The sequence below is a fragment of the Pseudorca crassidens genome, chromosome 1 (assembly GCF_039906515.1).
Source record: "Pseudorca crassidens isolate mPseCra1 chromosome 1, mPseCra1.hap1, whole genome shotgun sequence".
NCBI lineage: Eukaryota > Metazoa > Chordata > Mammalia > Artiodactyla > Delphinidae > Pseudorca > Pseudorca crassidens.
Window position 1 is genome coordinate 61931962 of NC_090296.1, and position 25784 is coordinate 61957745.

The 25784-nt window shown below is 32.5% G+C and overlaps 1 protein-coding gene across 6 annotated transcripts in view; it reads right to left on the reverse strand.

Moving 5' to 3' along the window:
- Positions 1-25784, reverse strand: part of MIPOL1 (mirror-image polydactyly 1) — a 300807-nt gene that overhangs the window by 231505 nt on the left and 43518 nt on the right. For 5 of the 6 annotated variants that reach the window (XM_067737281.1, XM_067737280.1, XM_067737276.1 and 2 more), the window contains exons 2-3: positions 17100-17236; positions 16467-16545 (exon numbers count right to left, since the gene is read on the reverse strand). In XM_067737281.1, coding sequence (XP_067593382.1) covers positions 16467-16485 — 19 coding nt within the window. In that variant the 5' untranslated portion in view covers positions 16486-16545; positions 17100-17236. Of the gene's footprint in view, positions 1-16466; positions 16546-17099; positions 17237-18732; positions 18786-25784 lie in introns of all 6 variants that reach the window. The other variant, XM_067737272.1, reaches the window with a different exon arrangement.

Here is a 25784-nt window from a genome sequence, read left to right on the forward strand (position 1 = left end):
TAGTGTTTGGCACATCAATAAGTGTTAGCTATTATTTTTGTAATCATCATCATATAAAAATGGAAATAATATAAGGAGAATTATTTTTAACTTCCATTTTATCAGATATGTATTATACACTACAGTATATTTTGTAATGCCTGGCTATCTCATAAATATTAGTTATTTTAAGCAGTAACTAGTAAATAATAGCTATTTCAAAGGAAGAGTATATATCTGATGTTACAGTGAAATTCTGGGGAGAAAATGACACACAAGCAAGTACACAAAACAAACTCCTTTAACCAGTAAATCAGATCAACAGGCACAAATACTGATTGTAACTAGGACTTTTATTATTTCCAACAGAAATAATTCTTCAACTTTTAAAAGCAGGTGAATCTCATGAATCTCACCTACTTGTTGATGGTGCCTTCTTTAACTTGACAAACTTAAAATCCCTTTGAGGCAGAAGAAGAGTAGTTTTAGAGTAAAAACAAATGGGAAACATAAATAAGGTACTCATTCTTTAAGAAGAAATTCTTTGCTTACATATATGCTGAAATTAGGTAGAGCCAGTCATAAACTCCAAGTCCTGGACATTATCTTATTGGTGGCTGAATGCTAGATCAGAAACCATTCATTTTTGGTCAATTACTCTCTATTTCCCCGTGTTTGTGGGAATAAACTGGGAGAAAGTGCTATCATAATTACATACTGTGATGTATCTATGAAATTTCATTATATTTTGTTTTAAACTTTAACAAATATAGGTATCTGAATATTATTTGTTGATTCTTGACATTTCAAAACACTTAATTTGGGCTTCCCTGGTGGTGCAGTGGTTGAGAGTCCGCCTGCCGATGCAGGGGACACGGGTTCGTGCCCCGGTCCGGGAAGATCCCACATGCCGCGGAGTGGCTGGGCCCCTGAGCCATGGCCGCTGAGCCTGCGCGTCCCGTGCTCCGCAACGGGAGAGGCCACAACAGTGAGAGGCCCGCGTACCGCAAAAAACAAAACAAAACAAAACAAACACTTAATTTGCTTTAGATATTCATCATGCTACTTTTCTAGAATAGGCTGGTATTAGTGCCCCCCAAATCTGAATGAGGTATTATAAAATTTTATAAATGGACACTAAGGAATACCACTATCATTAACAGGCCATGCTTTTTTAACACTAACATATAACTTTATAGGCAATTCAAAGAAAGAAAATTATAAATAGTTATGGAAAACAGTATCAAAATAACAAAAGTTGTCTCCAGGGGCATATCAGAAGATAACTATTAGGCTCTATGCTATTCTCCAGTTTATGAGGTACAAAGATTCTCCAAAAGGTAAAAGGATAAGCCAAGGAGCATTGCCAGCTAGAAAAAGCCCCCAGTTCCCCATGACAACACCTTATCAATTGCTTCAGAATCTTAAGTCTTGACTCTGTGACCTGTTTTTGAGACCAAACTTACCATTATCTGCAACTTGTCCCATGTTTTCAACTCTCTATTTCTGGGTCTAGTGCAGCATCTCTCTTCCTTCAGTTTTTTATTTCTAACCTGTGAGTGCTTACTTTACCCCATCCCTGATAACTATATTGTTATTTGGTTACTAGATTTACAGCTCTCTTTCTCACTTCAGCTTACCTAATGTCAAATTTCATGATCCCTGAACTCTTGGTAAATCACTGTCTTTTATCCTGTGACTGCAGTATATTCTCCAAACTGAGAGCAGACATGGAACCTTCCCAATAAGAGGCTCTTTACTGATCCCTCCGGTATCCTACTAATTATAACCCCCTGAAGTATTATCAAAATAAACTCATCAAGTTCTAACACACTTCTGGATTTTAATGTTAAATGTTTAATATTTTTGAAGAATTCATACTGTATGATTTGGCTCCATTTCTGGATGTTTCTATCCTTGCTCTGTAGCAAAAGCTTTTAGATTCCTAACTGAAACTGTTCACCAGATATTTGGAACCTGCTCTACAACTATCCATACTCTTCCACTGAGAATTTAATTTTACTTTAGAGTAAACAAAGCTGATTTATAAAATTTTCCTTCCGGTCTGTTTTTTGGACACTCTACTGGAAGACTACGGAAGATTTCACAAAGGCATTTGTTCCAAAACAGGACAAGCAGAAATATGCAAAGTAATGAACTGTCAAAGAGTTTGAGCTTGGTGAAGTAAAGAGAAAGTTGACAGACTATAAGAATAAGACAACAGGAAGAATGAGCACAGAAGAGAAGAAATAGCTTTAGGAAAAACACAAAGACATTTGTTGTTCTGGAAGGACAAGATGCTATAGTTGAGGAGTGAAAACTTGTAAAATGAGTAACACTGTAAAGACGAATTCCAAGATGTGGTAGACCTGGGAATGTGTTGATTAAATAGATTGATGATGAAGGTACTTGGAGAGGAGGAAATCAAGGTATCAGGGTACAGGGAGTGCCATCTTTCAAGAAACTGAAGTCATTCAGAAAAATGGCAAGAAATGGAGAGGAGAAATGAAAGACAAATGCAAAAGACTTCACTGACTGCATAAACATGCTAAAGAAGACAGAGCCAGATGAGAAAGCTGACTGATGTTAGTTAACAGTCATTTCTTTCTATCTTTTTACTTTGAAATAATTCCAGTCTTATAAAAAAGTTGCAAAAATAGTACAAAGAATTACTATACACCCTTCATCCAGATTCCTCAATGTTAACATTTTACCATGCTTGCTTTATTATTTATTCTATGTCTGTCTACCTACACATACATAATTTTTTCTGAAACATTTGAGTAAGTTGCTGGCATGAAACACTTCGACTTTTCAAGTCAAATTTTAAGATACTGCTGTATCACACTTCATTTTACCAAATTTTCTTTATCTTATTCACAGCTCAACTTAAATTCAATTTCTGAGTTAGTACCTCCTCCAACTAAGAGAATACAATAGTATTTAGTTACTCTAACTCAGTCTTCAATTATTTTTCCTAAACTCCAGTCCCAGAAGAAGGACTTTTGTCAAGTGATAACAGGATGATGCCACTAAAAGCTTTAGTTGAGATGTTGTATTACCCCATCACTTGAAAGAAAATTGCATTAGAAATATACCAATAAAATGCAACAAAAAGTGAAGTTATAGGTCTGTTTCATACACTATTCGAATAGAAAGATAAGATAAATGTTTTAAAGAACAATTCACTTCTGATTCAAATTCATCTCTAAGCAGATGAAAGTTTAAACTAAAACTATTCTATTGATTGTTCTCTATCTCTCTCATATGGTTTGAAATGGAAACTCTGTAACTTTCTTTAGTAATTTGCTTCAGTGTTGAATCAATGTCATTGTTAATTGTTCCATCATTATGACTAACAGAATTAATACTATTTAAATTCATTTCTCCATAGGAACTTATAGAATAAGTTATTAATCTCTTCTTCATAATTCAATGAAATCTAACTTTCTTTTCTCAAATAACAGGAAATTTTTTATGACAACTATCAATCCCTTTATTTATTTGCTCTTCTGCAGGCACACTGCATTATTTGGACATAAGAATTTTAACCACTTCAAACCAAATATATTCCCCAATTTTTGCTATTATTATTTAATGCTATCACTGCCATTTAAACCTATCCTGTGACCATTTGAAAATGATGTTATGGAAGATTATTACTCACTATTCCTCAAATGCCACCTACTGCTACTGTTAGAGACAGTTTATTCATCTGGGCAAAGTGGGTAAATTTAGTAAAGACTTTTTAGAATCCTAATACTTAATACATGTGCCTAGGCCAGCTGTATTATATGCTTTGAAGACCCTGTATCTCCCTAGTGACTTTCATACTGTTTCCAATGGATCATTTTCAAGATCTAACAAATTCTCCCTTTACTCCTGGAGGTATTACTATTGTCAACTATCCCAACGTTAGCGTTGCTACTAAATTCTCAGTTCCTTAGTCTAGAAAATTAACAGCATTATACTATTTCCTAACCTAGTAAAGAAAGCTTTAGGATCCCTTTTGAGTTCAATTCTCCAGATAATTATACATTAATGTCAGTTAAACTGACTGAATTGAATTAATTGAATATACTCAGTTAAATTGATGCTACCCAAGAAATCATAACTCATGGCCAAAAATAACTGTTATTTCACAACTACTATATAGAAGTGAGGAGGTGGCTAGAATCAAATAGGGATTCTTAGAGGCTGGGGAATTTTGTTCTGTCTGGCTTTGTAAATAGTTTGTGACAACTGGTATCTGTGTAAATGGATTTGATGGTCCCCTGTGGGGTCAATACTGTTTACAGAGCTGTTTCTTCAGAGTGGTTGAGCTAGAATTGTCTCTAGGGATCCTACAGGGGTTACTCAGAATAGCAACATCTCAGGTACCTGAGAGCTCAGTGGCAGAAAGAGAAAGAGGAATGGAGGTGCTATAGGCAGGTACATTTGAATAAATGGATCTCTCTCCTTCAGATGCAGGTGCTACTCAGGGGCACTTGTATCTAAAATGAACCATAAAGGAAGCAATTTGTTAATGTGCTCTCTGACACTTGCTAACATAATTGGTCACCACTTCTTTACACTCTATCTTTTCTTTTTTTGGAAAGGTTATTACTTATATCATAGCATCTGATTTTATAAATATAAAAAGAACAAAAACCTCATATTTATTGCTTCTTTTGTATATTGTCTATCACTACATTATGTAAAAACATCAAAATGATATGACACTTTTTGCTATTAAATAAGTGTAAATTTGATTTCATGATGGAAGTACTATAGTAGTCCCACATTTTAAACAAATGTCTTTTTTTCAATGGTTAAGAATTTTTCTAAACAAACATTAGTTTCAACACAGCATCAGCTAGTGGCTCCTAACCAATTCCTTAACTGAGTTACACATAGATTATCTATCTGTATGTGTGTATAAATATTTTTTTCCCTTTACTAAATATTTCCGACTATTTGCTTCCTTTATGTGTGTGGGACAGTTAGTTTTCCACACAGATGCATATATGGGCTTTTCTCTCCCCAAACATAAAAGGAGGACATCAGAAACTTCTGCCATATCATAGTGGTTCCACTTAATATGAGTGAGTACAAGAGCAAAGTTTAGACCTTCCAAGTAGAATACTGGTGTATTTAGAGTTTCCAAGCAGAACCACAGTGCATGGGCTCTGAAGACTGACTGCAAAGTTTGAATTCTGGCTCTACCACACAGCTGTATGACCTTTACCAAATTACTAAACCTCTCATCAATTTCCCTATCAGTAAAAAGCACATAATAAAAGCACCTACCTCAAAAGGTTATTATGAGTATTAAATTATTTAAATTATATAATCTCTTGGAAAAGTGTCAGTACACAATACCACTCAATAAATGTTAGCTATTATTATTTGCAAGAATCTACTTAGCTAAAAGTAAGACTTTCTTATTAAAATGTAATAAGAATAAATAAAATATAGTAAGAAAAAATTTTCTTATTAAAAGAACAGAAGACATGAACATGGAAAATAAATAAAATGCTACTTTGTTCAATGAAAAACATACAAAAAAGAGAAAATACTTAAGGTTAAAACTTGTAGTTAATACATAATGGTTTAATAAAGTTTGTATAAGATTATAAAACTAATAAGTTACAAAAGTAACAGAACTTCAAAATTCAGAAATCCTGACATTAGAGAAAGATCCTGAAAGAAAATTCAACCTCATAGAAAGAAAACTAAGAGTATATTTCTGTAAATTCAATCCCATGGCAGGAAAATAAGAAATTTAAATAACATGTTTCTGTAACATAATTTGAACACTACCATATTGGCACATGATATTAGATATGATCAGGATCATAGCTAGTAGATCACAGGTACTTATCCTACAGAGATTCTAATTTAGGAGTCACAAGAAATCAGGTAACTTTTGGATCCTTGGCTTAAAATATGCAAACTTGTTACCTGGATACTGTATACTCTCTCTCAGGGGGTTTTCAATTTATTTTTCAGCTTGACCAGCCATAAGAAGAAGAAAAAAAGTACTATAACTTTCATTTTCATTGTTCTGTATTCTCATTGCTCACATTTCAAGCATCCAAAACTACATGTAGCCGTTGGCTGTTACGTTGAAAAGCAAAGATACAGAGTTTTATGTGATTCTGATAAGGTGTATTATATATATTGAGGGGAAGTCAAAAACATGTGATGGGGGAGAGCCTTGATATAGCTATAAGATTTTGAAATAAGGCTTGATAAAGCTTTGTTAACCTGGAAAATCATGAAACCTGTGAATGTCAATAATTTATTCATTTGGACATGAATTCAAAATAAACTATATCCTTTACATTCCCATACATGGTTGTATCCCTAAACAAACATGTCAAAAAGAACTGGTGAGGTTATTTCATCTGTGATTAAGACAATTCAAAGGCTTAGTGTACCATGTTACAAATTATCCACTGACTAGTCACAGAAATCACTTTACTGGAATTTTGTTATTTGTTTTATTATTAAAAAAAACTAAAGTGGTAGTACTACACCAAATTTTTATAAGTTTTTGTTTCAAGTCTGAAATAGTCATGAACATATCAATATTCATTCAACACACTTCTGTGCAAGAACTGTTCTGCTGTAATGTTTCAGCTTCTAAATTTTAACGTCTTTCATCAAATGAAGGCCATGAACACAGTATAATAGTGTAATTGCCTAAACCTTACACTGCCTAACTTATGAACATATTGCATAAATTAACGTTTTGTAAAAATTATATCACCCTATTTAAACCATTGCAAATATCATTTAAGCTAAAATGATTGTGAAAACTATCTTAAAATTAGATTAACTAGCACAACGGTACTCTTTATTCTCTTTTTTCCCCAGTGATATGAACTATTTGGCTACTTACTATATATTTCTAACCTTTTCAATTTTCCTGTTATAAGAATAATTTATATAAGGTAATTAAAAATATGAATCAACTAGGTAAGTCTTAAATTTCTACCACTGCAAGTAAAACAGGTTTCATAATTATATATTCTTTTGATTACTAAGTATGAACACATACTAATTATCTATGAATTCAACAATTCCATAAACCATTTATGGAAGGTAACTTTTCCAATAACAATTGTAAAGAGAGGAAAAAAACCTATTTCTTTATATGTGCCTTTCATTTTACTTAAGAACATTTTTAGATTTGGAAAACAAAACAGAAGAATCACCAGTCAGATACCAAGTGGAAATCACTGAAACACAATGTTAGTTCTAATGGATGGATGATTGTATTTGGTCTTTTGAAACTTTGAAGTATAGGTAAGTCTTGATCACACAAATTAATAAATCCTAAAGCTGGAGTTAACAATAACCATTACACCCAAATTCTGCGGCTTAGCCCAGCCAATTTTTCAAAAGGTCAGGTTGTGAACTGGAGAAGATCAGGGAGGTCCACCGCATAGCTTTGTTGCCAGGCATCTCTCGTCTGGATTGTTGCAGGCATTTATTAGTATTCGTCAGCAGACTCAACAGAGCAAACAAGAAATTCAAGCACGAATAATAAAATGAAATGCTGCTATATAACCCTTTGTCATTCAGCAAATATGGGACTTTTTAGCTACATTGTTCCTAAACCTGGGTTACTACTTTAATTTTTCTCCCCAGTGCTGACTGAATGAGTATGCATGTGTGTTAAATGCAGAGCTCCCCTAACAACTGCAGGACTGCCATTTAATCTGTTGGTAGATGGACCATTTCCTGTGGGAACCCTAGCTATGATTTCCAGATCCACCAAATAAATCTCAGATTAAGATTCCAAATGAAACCTGCCTTTGGCAGATAAAAAATGTCAAGATGGATATAAACAGTAAAATTATAAATTATCTAGGTGTTGCATGACAAACCAATGTTCAATTTTTTTTGTTGACATGTGCCTAGATATCAAAACTATATGAGACATTCATCAAATGTCACACTTTCATAATATTGGAGGCATCATTAAAACTGTTTGACTAAGGACCTCAAAGTGTTTAAGCAGTAGCTCAAAAGTATATTTGTGCAAAGTAGAAGAATAAATTTACATATCAGCAGCAGCTCATAAGGGATGGGTAAATATTCTGTTTATCTCTCATTGTAATTCAGGTTACTTTAAATACAAGGTTTTAGGAAATCATTATACTCTATATGGCATCATTACATAACTTTCTATGCAAATGATGTATGTTTTATTCAAATTCACCATTTGTTTTGGGGGGAGGGAACAAAAGGAAAAGGAAGGGACTCTCATTTTATTAATCAGCTGTGACTACTATACTAGTGTGCCTTGTTAGTTGCACCATAGCATCATCAGCTCCTTGTTAGTAGCATTTTTTAACTTTTAAAAACAGCATTGAAAACCTGAGACAAAAAAAGCCTAAGTAAAAAAAGAGAAAAAATTATAATGTTTTTGTTTCAAGTGACTCTGGGGAGAGGCAGAGATTTTTAAAAAAGAAAAAGGTAATGAAAGACCAATATAGAACCTAATAGAGACCAATGGCCTATTAAAAATGCAGAGGAAGCCTCTGATGCTAGTCTCTACTGCATTCTCAGGAGATCAAGGACTTCCTTTTTAATGAAAATTTTTGTTTTGTCTTTGCTCTTCTTACCTGGACTAATGCAGCACTATCCTGGTGTTAAAATATACGGGTTGATTATAAAATATAGGCAATGAACGTTTCTGAAAGGAAAAAATCAGATTTGCTGAACTGAAATCATTATTTTTTTTTAACTTTGAACTCTTAAAAGCAATTGAATAAAAGGTTTCAGTGACTCCAAATTCTGCAACATTTGGTTTCTTGATGAAGATTCAGAAATCATCTCATCTACTTAAAATGGGAATTTTTTCAAATTGTAAATTCTCTACACTTATTTTAATCTGTGGAAGGGATACAGAATATTATACATTCCACATTCCAAATGTTAGAATTTATATACAACCCTGAATCCTTCAGGACGATGTATTTGTCCTGCTTTTCCTATCATATTTCCTCCAATGTGTGTTGCTGGTTTAAGGAAACTAAGGCTAAATAAACCCTACCCATCCTAATCTGTTAGGGATCAACATTAACCTGAAAATTCTGAACAGAAGGGGTAAAACTTTAAAAAACAGGATATTAATTAAGGAAGGAAATAAGGTATTTTGTGTTTAACTTGGATTATATTTCTATATTAGAAATGCTCAAAATCAAAGAATGTTACTATGTTTTACAGTACATCAAATTACCTTAAGTACAACCAGTGAAACTATTAAAAAGGACATGATTTTTAATTTAAAAAATATTTAATTAGCAAAAACTAACATATTCAGTAACTATACAAGTATAATTTTATCATTGTGAACTGATCACTTTTAACTTTTCATCCACTAGCACCCTGATTTTAAAGTACCAAAAAGTTTCAATATGTGAAGACAAAAATCACTCAAAAAATAAAGTCCAAATAGAATTTTCTAAAATAATTACTTTTACCTTACATCTTATCAGCACAATTATTCCATTTGACAAAAATTATCACTTTTACCCAAAAGCTATAGATTAGAATATTTTTAATTCAATCATTCATTCAGACTATGAAATAATCTATGTAACCAATTTCAAAATTTTATAGCCTGATTTGTTCTAAATTTGTTTTTCATTCCCCAAGAGAAAACAGAAAAGGCAAAACACAAAGAAAATTTGTATCCGAAACTTCTTCCCAAAAGATAATAATGTCTTATACGATAGGTTGTTTTGATGAAAACACACTTACATACATGTACTAAACCCCAAATTTTTAACTACCAGATTTATTTATAACCAAAAATAGTGAGTAAATGTAGTCACATCAGTCCTATTCTACAAACAGCCAGTCAGCCTGAATCAACTGTGTAAATGGTCATAAATTCAGTCTATACACCACTGTAAATTGATTCAGATCTACAAAATCAACAAAATGCCAATGCACACTCAGGACTTTACAGTAATCACGCTAAAGGTGACAAATGCAGCCACTATGGAGACCATAATAATCATCTTAAATATGATACACTGAAATTCAAATTTCTAGAAAATTTAAGATTCAATAATATTATTTTGAGATTTGTGTTGTAACTATGTGTTCCAGGAAGTGCTCTGGCATGAAAGGGCCATAACCAGAAATGGATGAGGACTTTTATCAGAGAGCTCAGAAACTTAAGAATGGAGAACTTAAAGCAAAAAACTTTTGAAAAATTCAAGCAACTTTTCTATTTCAAAAAAATATATTTATATTTTCATGGCCACAAACAAATTTAAAAGAGCTTATTAAAAGTAGAATTGAGTTTCCTTAAACCAAAGAAGTAGTCACAAGTTGTATAAAGAGAGGATCATAGCATAGAAATGGAGAAGTACTCCTATTAAAAAAAGAAATTTACCATTTTTCATGCTTATTCTTCTTAGTAATTGTCATTTTTATAAAATGAAGGACCAAAGGTGTAGTAAGAATTCCATGTAAGAGTGTAGCCTGAACTGACCTACCTAAAATACTCTAAATTTAGTAAAAACAAACAAAAAAAGAAATAAAGAAAGACTCCTATTACCTCCCAAACTTTTCCCTTATTAAGAATATATGGGCAGGTTCATCGACTGTAGCAAAGGTACCACTCCAGTGAGGGATGCTGACAGTGGGGGAAGCTGTGCTTGTGTGGGGTTAGGAAGTAGGGGTATAATGGGAACTCTGTACTTCATGTTCAATTTTGCCGTGAGCCTAAAACTGCTCTACAAAATAAAGTATTTTTTAAAAACTGTCAAAAAATAAAAGTAAAAAATATTTATGGCATAAATTCATAAATGTGAATTACTCATATCAGAAATGATGAGTCTCAAAACACAGTTTTTAAAAAACTTCATAACCAGCTAGAAAACTAAGTTGCCCTTATAAAATTTTTTTGGTTTTCCATTACATTTTCTTAATGAGGCCAAGAGTCAGGACAGAATCATTCACATGAAGCTTAAAAAACAGACACCCAGAATCTCATTTATTTTGTAAACTTATTTTTAAAAAGAGAAATTAATTTTTTCTAAAACAGTATAACCTCCATCATGCTTTTAAGGATAGCCTTAGCATTTCCTCTGGAAATGAATCAATCCTTGTTGGCTCACTTCCAGTAGTCCTAAAACTACTCTCTCAAATATTCTGGATGGTCATGTGTAAGAAACTACCAGTACTCTATTAAGTTAGGTCCTATGGAGATAAATAGTAAATTTAAGCAGACCTCGATATGCTCTTTTTTTAACCCTTCTATGGCAAAATGGAGATTAAAAATGTATTCTTAAATTCACACTTGCCAAAAGGGAAAGGAACATTGTGTGATATCACTAGTCTGAAGATTTTTATTGCAATTGGGATTTCAATACAGACAAAATTAGATTTTACACTAAAAGAATATTAATTGATTTTACATTCTATTCTACAAAACATAAATATAGTAAATACAAACTATACTACTTAAATCAAGTTTCTGATATTGAGAACATTATATCTGAAGAGAATAAGCTTCCTATAAAACTAATAATAACCGTTTCAAATACTAGTAATTATGTTTCTTAATAATTTTGAAACTTTTTTGTAGACCTACCTTTCACAGCTGGATGGAAGAACAACGACAACAACCACCACTTATCTAGGCCGTGTAAAAAACTTCAACAATCTATTTTTTTTATAAACATCTATAAAAACCATTATCACCACCACACTACTGAAAATAATTACTCTGGTATGTGAAACCCATATTAAATAAACTCATTTCCTGTTTCAGGTATTGTAGTAGGGCTTTTACATACACAATCTCTAACCTTCAAAATGTTCCTAAAGGAAGCATCTCCCTATTCCACACACAAGAAAACCACGGCTTAAAAATAATTACGAAACTTCTGCCCAGGTCCGGGTAGGTAGTAAATAGAAGATTGAAAACTTAAAACCCAGGTCTGTCTAGTTCCAAAACTATATTCTTTCTACTATAACATTTCACTGAAATTATTAAATGCATTAGTTCTCCAGTGCAATTTTCCTTTAAATTTAAACAAATAAAAATAAAATTAACAAACAAAAACAAATTGTGTTACTCATTCAGGGAAAATATACCATTACTTACTAGAAAGCCAATTATTAAATATAATTCAAATCTTATAATTCAATACAGAATGACTAATTATGTAGATATTTTCAAAATCTTGAATTTCAAGGAGGGTCTAATCATAGTGTCTAGGGAATCATTTTTTTTCTACCAGCTATCTTGCTGATAGAAATGGAGGCCCATTCTATGCAAGTTGCCATTTCCTTTCTGTCTGCTTTAAAATAAAATAGCTTATGAAGATGATATGAGATTCCATTATTTTTGTCATAATGACCAAAGACATTTAAAAGCATCCTACTTGTTTTCCCAGGGTGTTTCTATATATGTCTACTCTTACAAAATGCTTGCAAATCATGCAATAGTTTTAGATGTAATTCAATTATAGAACAATATATGGGTAAAAAGAACACATACTTTTTGAAAAGAGAGAAAGATAAATGAACCAATAATAAAAGAGGTTGATGGTGGCACACAGGTTCCAAATGCCAAGCAAAAATAAATAGTATTCTGACTCAAGAAGAAACTAACAAATCACTTGTAAGTTACCTTTTGCTACGTTTTAGTTCTAGTTATTTATTTTGTTTGACAGAAAAAACATAAAAATCATGGAAACAAAATCATATCATCTTTAGAAATAAAGAAGACAGTTGCTTTTTACTTAAATCAGCAAGATAAGATTTTTAAAAATATTTGCTAGCCTCCAATAAACTGCAACATGTAAGAAATCTATTGACATAAGCAGTTCTAGAAGGTTTTTCATCTCTCGAGTTTCAAATGAGTATGATGATTTAGAATCATGCTCACTTTTTAAGCTTAAAAGAAAATAGTTTAAAAATATATGATTCATATCTAAATTGAGATAATACATAAGTGAAAATACCTACTGTGTATAAAACACATTAAATATAATTTCCTAAAATAATAAACCTAAAAATAATAAACCTAAAAATAATATTAAAGAAACTCATAAAATTGAAAGGTTTTTGTCTAAAGCTTCTTCAAGCTGTATGATTCCTACCATTTCTTACCCTCAATTGGTAAGAAGTATTTAAAACATAGCAAACAATGTTTAATTTGGGTAGGCACAGGAACCTTCTTTAACCTTTCTTAGGGAACACTGACCCCTAAAGGTTCTAGATTTAAATAAGTTTCACAATATTCTAAATTTAACTGGCATCCAGACCTCATTTTTACCTATATTACTGTAGGTATGTATACTTATGGCAGACATGTTTATTCATAAATAATACTTAAACTATTTCCAATGGACTGTTGTGTACTATAAAACAATTAAACCATGTTTCTGTTAATTTAATAAAAATCACCCAAATTTAAGAGCTATCTAGAAATTTATCATACTATTCCAAATAATTATTCGTAAGAGATTCCTGACCCCCGTGAGTTTTTTCTTACATAGTTAAGTAAATAAGTAAATGCTAAAAAAAGCTAAACAATCATATAATAACTGACTCTTTCTGAGGGTTAACTTTGCATATGTCCTTTGTGCCATTTCATTTTTTTTCTTAAAAAGCAGGGGAAAAAAAAGAATGCTGAAAAACAGAAAGCTTTCATGAAAGGGCAAAACATCATTTACTTCTTAAAAGTCAGAAGATGTTACCAATGCTTGCTTGACAACACGTGTTCATTCACTCACCTATTGCTTCCATCAACCTAAAATTTCATTCATTCAGGATTTTTTTTTAACTACCTAAAGAAACCTAGACAGTTTGTAGATGTCTTCACTCATCCTACCTACCAACCTCAGCTTTACATTTTCTAAACTGAGAATAATGACAAAAACTGAGAAAAATGTAATCGCTTTACCTGTTAACATTATTTACCTCATACTCTTTGACATCAAATATTTCAGCAATGTTTCTAAAATAAAGCTAGGAAAAGAATAACCACTTCAGCACTCCTTATAATGAAACTTCTAAGATGATGCAAAGTGTAATAAAAGTTTTTAAGTACCTCCATTTCCTTAAAAAAATAAGATAACTTTAAATAAAAATAACTATTTACAAGAACAGCCTATGAATATTTGTAAGATAGAGCTTTGAAGTAATCTGTGCTTTATGAAAAATCCCATATCAAAGAAATAACCATGTGAGATTTTACTGTTTAAACATATCAGTTATCACAAAACTAAAAGATACTACATTTACCTGTTTAACTTTATTCGTTAATAATGTTTCATTAATAGGCCCTTTATATAAAGGAATGTCTTATTCCTATTTCCAATGTTCAAAAAAATGTCTGTAAAAATGCAAATTTTCTTAATGATGTTTCAGTCACGTCTGTACCTCCTGCAAACTATTTATGCATCTGTCTTTAGCCCTAAAACCTTCCTTTCCAAAACTGTCCTAGAGCTTCAGCAGCTCCGTTCCTTAACATCTTTCCTGGTTATTTTACATTTATGAGAAGTATTTCCTCTATAGCCCCTATTCTTTAGATATATTAAAAATAATTCCTTTGGCTCCTTAAAGATCCTTTTGTCTATAATGTGAACGACATGGCTTTCATAGCAATGTGGCCTCTGAATAGGGAACATAAGCTACAGGGGCATCATTATTTACTTCCTCTTTTCTTATTTTGTACATATATTGAGTAAGAACTGCTCTGAGCTCCTCAAAAGAAGAGTGTTTGCTTGCTTATTTGCATAAATGAGTAAAAACAACTACAACAAATCAGTTTTCGGCTTCACACCAATACATCCTTATCACAAACTTGAATATAAAGAGAGTAGACTAAAATTAAGTGCCACAAAATCCATTCACTAAAGCTATTAACTTTGCATTAAAAACCTTTAACTACGTTACTCAGGTACCACTTGCTATTCCTTTATACACAATGCAATCAGTTACCTGGATTCTAAACTCATAACAAGTAGCCTAGAATCACAAATAAGAGGAGAAATGCTGCTAATGGTAAGCATAAACGACAAGAAAATTTATAACAGCGTAGAAATCAAAAACAAATGCAGAAATCAAAAAAGGTATACTCAGTATAGCATCTTTCTATTCCTCAAAAGAATGTGTAGCTATTAACTGATTTAGTTTAATGATGATACAACAGTTCCCCAAAATGGCCTTTAATCTTCTGAAAAAGGTAACAGTGTGGTTGATAAATGGTAAAGAAAGAGCCCTGTTGAAGGAGGGGGAATCAAAAGAGAGAGATGTGTGCAATGTTTTGGTAATAATTCTTTTTTTTTTAAATTTAGAGGAAATAAAAACGATGAACATAAAGGCCAAAGTCTTCAATTATATGTAATACTATATTCAGAATGATTTGTTTTCCAAGTATTTCAGATTTGCAACTGTATCCAGATTTAGTGTAAAAGACTTCAATTAAAAACCTAACATTTTTTAAACCTCTGTCTTTATGGCCCTCTCTCTACCTTGCTCTATACGTAGATAGATGTGCTCTACTTACCTACCTACCTACCCATATATCCATCCATCCCTCCTTCCACCCAGCCACCATTTCTCCCTTTTTCAGGCCGTCTCTCAGTCTGCCTGTCTTTCAAACTGTATTTCTGTCTGACTGTTCTCTCCCTCTGCCTGTGCATATCTGTGTGCATCCTTTTCTCTGTTTCTCTCCTTGTCTCTGACTCTGTTTTCATGTCTCTGTCTCTGTTTCGAAGTACCTTTTTCTGCCTCCCTCTGCACATCTCTGCAAGTCTCTGTGGCCCTGACTCTCCAGGGAGAGTCCCCCTCTGACTCCGTTTCTTTGTGGGTGTCTCCGGGTGTGTCTTTTGGTGTGCATGTGTCTCTACATGTGTCTCTGTGCCTGTATGTGTCTTGGTCTGTTTCTCTGTGTATGTGTCTCCCTCTCCATATATGTTTGTCTCTCTCTGTATATGTGCGTACCTTCCATGTCTCTTTAACTTTGTGTCTCTTGTCTCTGTGTGTCTCTTTCTGAGTGTGTCTGCATGTACACCTGTGCCCCTCTCTCTCAGTGTGTCTCTTCCCCCTCTCCCTCTCCCTCCCTCTCTCTCTCTCTCACTCACTGTATGTCTCTGTCTCCTTCTCACCATGTTTCTCTCACTCTGGTATCTCTCCTTCTCTGTGAGTCTCAATATGTGTGTCTCTTTCTGTGTGTATCTATGCATGTGTGTCTTTCTGCTTTCCTTTTTTCTCTCAATATCTCTTGCTCTGTGCGTGTCCCTTTCTCTGTGTGTGCATGTCTCTTTCTCCATGTGTCTTTGTGTCCCTTTTGCAGAATGTGGGTCTCTTTGTGTGTGCCTCCTTCCTTGCATGTGTGCAGGCGTGTGCACTTGAGCTTGTCTGCCTCTAATATATTGGTTAGAACAAACACACTTCATTCAGTGCCTTAAACAAGCACAACACCTGGGGTTTGGTAATAATACCTTAAAAGTCCTTACCTTTTGACCAGTCGTCCATTTGTACTCCCGTTCCTGTTTGCTCTGGCAATGTCTCTGGTTTCTGCGCCAAGATTTGAAGCTAAAATAAAGCCAACTTTAGATAAATAAACTTAAAACAATATATCAGAACACACCTAAACCTTACCTTTGTTTAACAGAGAATTTACAGGATAAATGGTTTTCTAAAACATTTATAATAGGACAATTAACTGTGTATTTCAACACGTGAAATTAAATCTTTTTTCTCAGAAAAAAGTTCTTTCATTCACACCTATATTTTAGTAAATACAGTTCAGGTTAAGCTTCTAGACATTCTTGCTGCTTTGGTTAGGGAACCATTTAATTTATTTAACTTAAGTCTTTCCAACTACAATTTCAACAATTAAAAAAAATTAAAAATTTACTCTATTTGTCAAATTTCAGATTTATTGATTTGAATGCATATTTTCATATAAAACATTTCATACTTGTAAAAGTAATTTTAAATGCTATTCTAATTTTTTAAAAGATTATCATTAACTTGTGGAGTTACTGATTTTTCTCTCTTGCATTTGTTTTCATAATAAATATCATAAAAACTATGCAAGTTTTTTTTTTTTTGCATGCTTTTAAGGAGAATAAAATTAGATTTACCTCACAGCTAGAACTCTGTGTTCTTTAAAAAGTCCTCAAATAAAGCTGTAGTAAGCTTCTCCTTTCCAATTTTCTCTAAATATGTTGATCTGGAGTTGGCAATCTTTTTCTAAGTTCCTCATTTACTTTTGGATTAGCTGAAAATATAGGAAGTTATTAATATCAAAGAAATATGTTCCAGTCAATGAAGCCACTTCCCTCCATATTGCCCAAAAAGGTTAATAATAATTGCGGTCTTTTAATAAGAGATTCATATAGCAAGACATGTAGAAAATACAGCCTTTAATAACCTCTGGAGTATTTTAAAACATGTCTTACAGGTCTTAATGTGCTTAGTAATATACTATTTAAAACCATAATTTTATCCCTCTTCAATATACAGTCACTCTTCCTCATCGTTTACCCAGCTAATGAATGCCAGCAATTAGTAAAATGTAATCCCATTGCACAATCATTTTAATGCTTTTAGCACTCAGAAAAGTAAACACCAAATTAATACTGCTCAAGCCATATCAGATCCTAGTTGGAAGCAAGCAATTATAGTTCATCTCCTCAGGTGTAATTAAATGATTGGAATGATTTAGTTCCATAAATGCAAGTTAATTCATAAGCAAGCAACAAATATACTGGGAGTAATTACAAGAAACATTGACAGTCTAAGCAGGGCTAATTCTTTTATGAGACTGATATAGTAAAATGCTGCCCTCTCCTGGGCATATAAGTGAATATTTCAGAGCCAAAACCAAAACATGTCCCCCTAACCCAAAACCTAACTTTTAAAAAGACACTAAAAAACAAACAAAAAAACCAATAAATCAATTTATCAATTTGATTTCATTCCTTATACAAAAAATTTTAATTTATGGCTTACTATGATAATTTCTACACACCCTAGTAATTAATGCTTTTTCCCTTCAAGTTCTGAATATGAGTCCCAAAACATACCTGGCAATTATTATAAATCTAATGAAACTAAATCATTCATATATAGCACTGACTGCAAGTGAAACTTCTAGTACCCTCTTATACTGCAAGACCAATACCTATATTCTTTCACTGGTAAACCCTAACTGGCATGTTAGAGATAATAACTAAGCTATGCTTTTTGTAAGTACTAAAATTTGTAAGAAAAATAATCTCTGACGAATGTAAAACAAAATACTTGGTATTACTGTAATTATACAAAATGGTCTAAAACTAATTGTTTTTAAGGAACTCCAATAACAAAAATAAAAACTAGAGCACAGGTATAATATCATTACAAGCACGTTTTAAAACATAAAGGGGAGCAGGTAGTACACAAAATAAAACACACCCCAGTTTTACTTAAGCCATTCCCCACTTTTTACTTTCTTAGGCTAACATTCAAAACAAATTTACTTGAACACTACTCGATGCTTATTAACTAAATTTATACAAACTTTCAGAAACGTATTTATTATACATTTGAGTTATGCTATAATCAGTAAGTCTGTATTAACACATATGTATTTGTAGCACTAAACCTATTTAGAATCATCCCTTTAACTTTCTGCAAAATTGAACATATTCTCAAATATTACCAATAGCACAACAAATGTTTAATTCTCCAATAAATACAAAAGAGACTTGCAGAGGATAATGTTTAACATACCAATATTTTTTGGTGGGGGAGGGAACATTATTCTAAGTCATGGCCTATGCAAGCTATAAAAATAAAATAAAACAAAATATTAAACAGTCTTGCCACTAAGTTTAAAATGTACAGCACTTTTGCTTTGCCCTTGATGTCACAGTCATATATTTCAATTCGTATCTTGTACACTGTAAGTTAATTGCTTTTGGAAAGTACTTATTATTCATGTAAAAATTAATGTGCCAATGTGTTTAAATCCTCTTAAATGACCATTCATGCATCTTTCTTCTTTAAGTACCAATGAAATCTGTCAAAAGACATCAATGCCATTTCTTAAAGAAAGTTCTAATAGAGATTTTTTTCTGCTAACACAAGATTTTCATATTCACCAACTTTACTTAAATTCCATTAATTATTTAAGCTACTTTTAATAAATTCACCAAGTAAAATTTTTAGGCCCCAAAGTCTGTCATTTGTGTTCCAGCTGACGTTATGAATATTAATAACAGTGTTATCCTGATTAAATAGGCTTCATATGAAATCCCTGTGAATCCTATAGCTCAGACATCTCATTTTTCCAACTCTTTATGAATTTGGATTCAGACATTAAACTGGAAAAATCTTTAAAAACAGATTTAATGGCACATTTGCATACTGTCAAGCAAAAATTAGATGTTCTAATGATTCAATTAATTACAACTTACATATCTATATATTGTAATAGGACTAGAAGATTTTTGTAAACATCAACATATTTTACACATCTACACATTATAGGACAAAGGATTAAGACTATTAAAATACTGATTCCTTTCTTTACACTCACCTTAAATATTTGATATCAAGAACTTTTCAATCAAAAATTATATATTCACATTAAAACCAGTGGGATGATTTTTATAGTAGACATCAGATAAACTAGGCTTCTTAAAGTGCTAAATCATTGTATCACAGACAAAATATGTTAATTGCTTTATCATTATTAATGTCACCAGGTTCAAGCAGCAAAATAAAATCTAACTAAACTTCGTTTTTGTGTTAGAAAAAATAACCCATGTTAAAAAAGAAAAATAAAATCTTTACTATAACAGACAGAATATACCATATCACCATCTGTTAAACTAAAATCTTCTCCATCACAGATTCCTGACCTCATTCCTCCAAGTTGTTTTTAGTTCTCAGAAGAAGTGAAAAAAGGAGAAATTAATAGCCAGGGAAACCACATACCCCCTTCTCTCTGTAAATATACTGGAATCTGAATATATCTACCTAAATTTCCTACTTTCACCCTATCGAAAAACAGAGATTGAAAAAAATTAAACAAACATCTCTATGCTCTCAAACGGGACTTGACTCTCCTTGTTTACTCAGCAGTAAAATACTTGATGCAACAAAATTTGTTCTTTGACTAGTCTACAATTTCTAATCTGCCTAAAAAGTTATAAGTAATTCTGACATTTATCCTTCAAAATTAAACAATCCTTCTTTGACAGAAAGGCACTTAAAGAAGGAATTTCATTCCCCAAAGTAACAACACCCAGGATTTTTTAAAACTTATTTTAAATAGGAGATACCCTTCTACCTTACTCCACAAAAGCCACACATGGGCAAGGTGATCGGCTGACTTTGTTTAATGGTGTTTTTTTCATAATGCCTCCTTAGTTAATCTCAAATTTGTGTGATGTGAATCCAAAGCGTCAAACTAGGAATCATTTATAATACTGCCTCATATCCAACTATATGTAACTCCAATTATATCTAACTTTAACCATGCCAAATTTTGGATTTTCTAGATTGAGAAATGTTGATAATTTCTGCAATGGAATGGTTTCATTAAATGGCCAAAGGAGAGCACTGTATTTCTGAGAGCCAGATATTTTAACATATAACTCAACATATACATATTTTCTACTGCTGGATTTTCATCTTATGAGACAAAAGTCTTTCAAATAGCCACAGTTCTTGGCACATTCTCTCACAAAAAGAATTCCTTTCACATCACAGCCCACTCCCTACCAAGCTCCAGACAACCCAAGTTCCCCACAGCCTGGAAAAGCAAGAAAAGGTTTAGGGAGAAAGGATAAAAGTTGCCCCATGCAATAGCTATCAAAATTTTAAATACATATACTATTTGACCCCTCCACTACTAAAAGTCTTTTTAAAATATGTAGAACATAGTTGTATGTACAAAGATACACACTGAAGCAGTATTTATTTGTATGAGAAAATACTCATGCTTTAGTCATACTGAACTTCTTTCTGTTCTTGAACTCACCAAGCTTATTCTTGCCTCAGAACCTTTATACTTACTATTCCCTCTGCCTAGAATTCTTTTCTCTAGATCTCTAAACCATTTTTTCTTATCATTTAGGCCTTGCTCAAATTCACCTCTTCAAAAAGGTATTGCCTGGCCATCCTATCTAAAGTAGAAACTCCTCTCTCACTCTCATCACATTACCTGTGCTACCTTCATGAAACCCATTCGTTTAGGTTTTATTTCATTGTTTTTGGTATGTATCAGCCAACTATGCATAAGGAAATTACATTCAGACACAGCCCTTGCTTTTCTCTTTCATCTGTGTCCTTAGAAGGGTGTTTGGCATACAGTAAGTACTCAGTATGTATTTGATGGGCATACAGGTGGATAGACAGATGTGGAAGATTCTCTCAACAAGTATTTGTTAAGCACCTATACATTATGTGTCAGTCAACTGTTCTAGGAGTTAAATATAAAATAAATAGGTAAGACAAATAAATTTCCTACCCAAAATAAATCTTTAGCTAAAACAATACACGTACAGAACATGGATAAATTAAAGACAGAAAAAAATGTAAAATTACACTTACATATGTAAATATACATGCTTGAATAGGATATACATAGGAAACTATTACCAGTGGTTACTCTGAATAAAGGGCCTAAAAGAGTTGAGGCAGGGAAACTGAGAGACTGAGGGAAAGAAATATTTCTGTTTCATTTTGTATCTATCTATCTGTATAATTTTATTTTTTTACGAAGTACATGTATTATTTTTAACTTAATGATCAAACATTTATTAATAACCTTGGAATTTAACAAGAAACTTTGAAGGAAGCCACATTACATCTAAGAGATTCAAAATGAATAGAAAGAAAGTAATCTTTATGACTCCCTTGAAACTTTGAAAAAATAATTATTGCCTAATTAACTTTTATAATTATACTTTGTTATGGCTGTTTGCTTGCTTGCTTGGTGTCTGAAGAGTGAAAAGTTCTAATTTAATTAATATATGGCAGAAATTTTTTAGAACAGAAAAGTTTAAAATGAATGAGTTTCCTGAGAATTAAGCATACATTTCTTAAAACAATCACACTGCTTTGTTCAATTAGGGACTATTATAATAGTCTTAGTGTTCGGGATTCTGACGTTTAAAAGTTTATAATAGAAATTACTATCAAAAAAGACGAACTACTTCCCATCATTTAAAATTATGGAAGGGCATCAGATTAAGAGGAAATAAATATTTAGTGTTTAAGATATATGGCTTTCAGATTTTCAAAACCTGGAACACTGCATATACCAGATGGAACACTGCAATAGCTTTCAGCGCCAGTTACAAATGACACTTTGAGAATGAATCTGGTATTGCATGGCCTACTGATAAAATTTTAGAAAGCAAAACTTTAAAACTAGCGTTATTTTCAGAGGGTTAATGGGATACAGGATTTTCTAAAATATCCTGAAACGTTTTGCCCTAGGCCCAACTAAACTAAATCACTTAATCTAGCACAGAACAGAATATAAAAACAAAGTCATCTTATAGAATAGTTTCTCTAGGGAACAAACAGCCTGTTTTCTTAAGATTCATGTGATTGCCAAGTTCTGATGCAAGGACACACTCCTTCACACAAAGGCTTACATTTCCACACAACCAACTGAAGTTCTTGGCAAATCAACGGTAAAAAAGTATTAAGAGTAACTTAAATCGATCTGTAATGACAACTGGTAATGAGAAGCCACTTGAAATCAAATAAAAGAACAGTTGTCAGAAAACGTCTTTCTAAAATAATCATATAAGTTCTTAAATAATTCATCATATTTCATAATGCTTACTAACAGACTTTATCAAAAAAATGTTTAATAATTCTCTATAGTTTATATAGTTAAATAATAAGTAGTAACAGGGACATTAACAAATAACATCAACATACTCCAATAACAAGTTATACTTTTGCATTTTGAATACTTTTTTTAGTATTAATTCTTTTCTTTTTTTATTGAAGTATAGTTGATTTACAATGTTGTGTTAGTTTGCATTTTGAATACTTAATAGCAGTTCATACATTGTATAATAAATATAATGTTTATCTATGCAATTGGCTAAAATTACAGTACCTAATCATTCCCAATGGACAGTGTGCTGTATGCAAACTATGTGTTTCACTTTTTAAATTGTACTGTTAAAGGCAACTTCTAGGTTGCAAAATACAATTACTAGAAACAAAATCTTTAAAGAAAGTACAACAAATGTTATGCTTGCAGCTCTAATTTCTTGTTCAATATCAAGAAAGTCACAGCCATCAGCTTCATTTATCTGACGACCTACTAAAGCTCATGTAACTTCTTAAGTCATTCATTTTTTTTTTTTTTTTTTTCCACTGTTGTGGCCTCTCCCGTTGCGGAGCACAGGCTCCGAAGGCACAGGCTCAGCGGCCATGGCTCACAGGCCCAGCCGCTCCGCGGCATGTGGGATCTTCCCGGACTGGGGCACGAACCCGCGTCCCCTGCATCATCAGGCGGGCTCTCAACCACTGCGCCACCAGGGAAGCCCAGGAAAGTTATTTTTAAAAAGTCTCAAGATGGCAAATCAACTGAGTTAAAAATATTACTTACAAAATTAATAGTAATACAACTGTACAGTGTTCCAAAGTACTAAATTAAGCAATGTGTGCTGTTAATTTTTAAAGACGTTTTCCAAAAGACAATGCTCTTTCATTTTAAAAAATAAGAATTTTATTTAAGAAATTCCATCTCTACGATGTGTTGATTTATACTATATTCATGATTATTGCAAAATGGCTGTATGAATAACCTGACATTTTACACTACTAACTGTATAAGAAAACCTTTTATAAACTGTGTAGAAACTAAAGAGAAACCAAAAACTGAAACTTATCTAGTCATAAATATTAAAACTATTATAAAAGAGCAGTCAAACATTATAAGGCTTCTGGTGGAAGTAACACTAACTAATAATAACTAATAAAACATATTATCCTGGGGTAGGAGTTGTGGGTAGAGATTGGGGGAGGGAGGAGAGCAGGATTCACAGGGCAGGCAGAATATGGCGTGTAAATGAAACAAGATTAACTATCATGAACTATGAAGGATAACTGTTGAAGCTGGGTTATGAGTATGTAGGGGTTCATTATTCTGTTTCTCCACTCTTCTATGTTTCCAATTTTCCATAATAAATAGTTTAAAATACATATTATAAAAGAGTACATACACTATCATTTACTTTCACAGAACTAGCAATGAGTATTCCATTTTATAATAGAATGTTATCAAAATCTCATCAGTCTCATGTCTGATACATATATACGCACAACATATCACGCAACAAATATTGCACATCTTCCACGAATATATACACACACACCTCACACGGATTCTATATTGCATGTCATTTAGAGAAAAGCCTAAAAATTTCATCTTACTATGTAGGAACCAAAAAGAGAATATTATCCGCTGAGGGATATGTACTTTATTTATTAAAATGTTTTGGAATTACTCCCTGACCTTAAATTTAACAATTTCCTGAAAGTAAGACCTTATGTTACCAATGACCTAGTGCATATGGGAAACTGAATAGGTATACTCTATCACCTTTAGCAAACATTCTCTTCACCAAGCCACTTATAGGCCATCTGCTGAACCCTGAAGCAACATCCTAGTTAGTTACTGCTAGATTTGCAATATAAGTAACCAAACTTATCATTTGTTGGAGCCATAACTATATGAATCTGAAATATTCCCTAATTTCATCTTAAAAGATATGTATTTCCATTGCTAGAGATGTTTTTCGTCTGTAGAACAGTCATAGTTCTTTGTATATGCACAATAATTACCTCTTAGTTAACAAAGATGGTGATTTAGAAGAATCATAAGCAGAAATAGTGACAATGACTATACTACCATGTCTCAAAATTTCAACACCTTTCACCATTTAATAGGTAAGTCTATACTTGCTTGGACCAACAAATTTAGGTAAATTTTATACTTCTTCACAACGTTTAAAAATTATTTTAATAAGTAACTCTTCATATCAGTGAAAGAAATAAGTATGTCTGTAATCTTTCACTAAGGTGAAATGATAGTTTGTCATAGGTCAGGTCCCACATTCATTTTCATTTTTATCTCTTCATTTTGAGGAACTGCAAATTCAAATCCCATTCCAGTTGAAATAATTAAGCATTTGCTGAAATGCCTCCTGAGAACTACCACTGCAAACTTTGAAATACTGACTAAAATATTTTAAAATATATTTTTAAAAACATAGATAAGCTCAAAAGGAAGAACAAGAAATATCCACATGTCAAAATCAAACCATAACAGAGAGTAGGACTTGAAGCCAAGTAGTCCACGAGAAGATTGAGACCAAATAGGCTTAAAGGTTAGGGTTCAACTATGCAGACTTTCCCCTTTTTCCAACCACCTGCTCAATATCTGAGCCAGACACAAGGCACCCACCAAATTAGGTGGAAAAGTTAACTACCTAAGATCAAAAACAAAAGCCTTTGCCATGGTGGGGCAAGGAATCCAAACTTGTACTTAAGCCAATCAATTAATGTAAAACTGGTTAGCAACCTGAGATCATATAGTACAGCCAGAAATTTAAAAGGGGGAGGGAGGAAAAAAAAAGAAAGGGAGAAGTAGGTCATGAGCTAGATTCGTTTATAAGATAATTTCTTTTGAAAATAAACTCATAGCCACAAAAAACTATAACATATATGAAAGAATTTAACATAAGGAAAAGTAGTACAGGCATACAAAAGAGAGAGGTGGAGACTCATACTTGAACAACTAG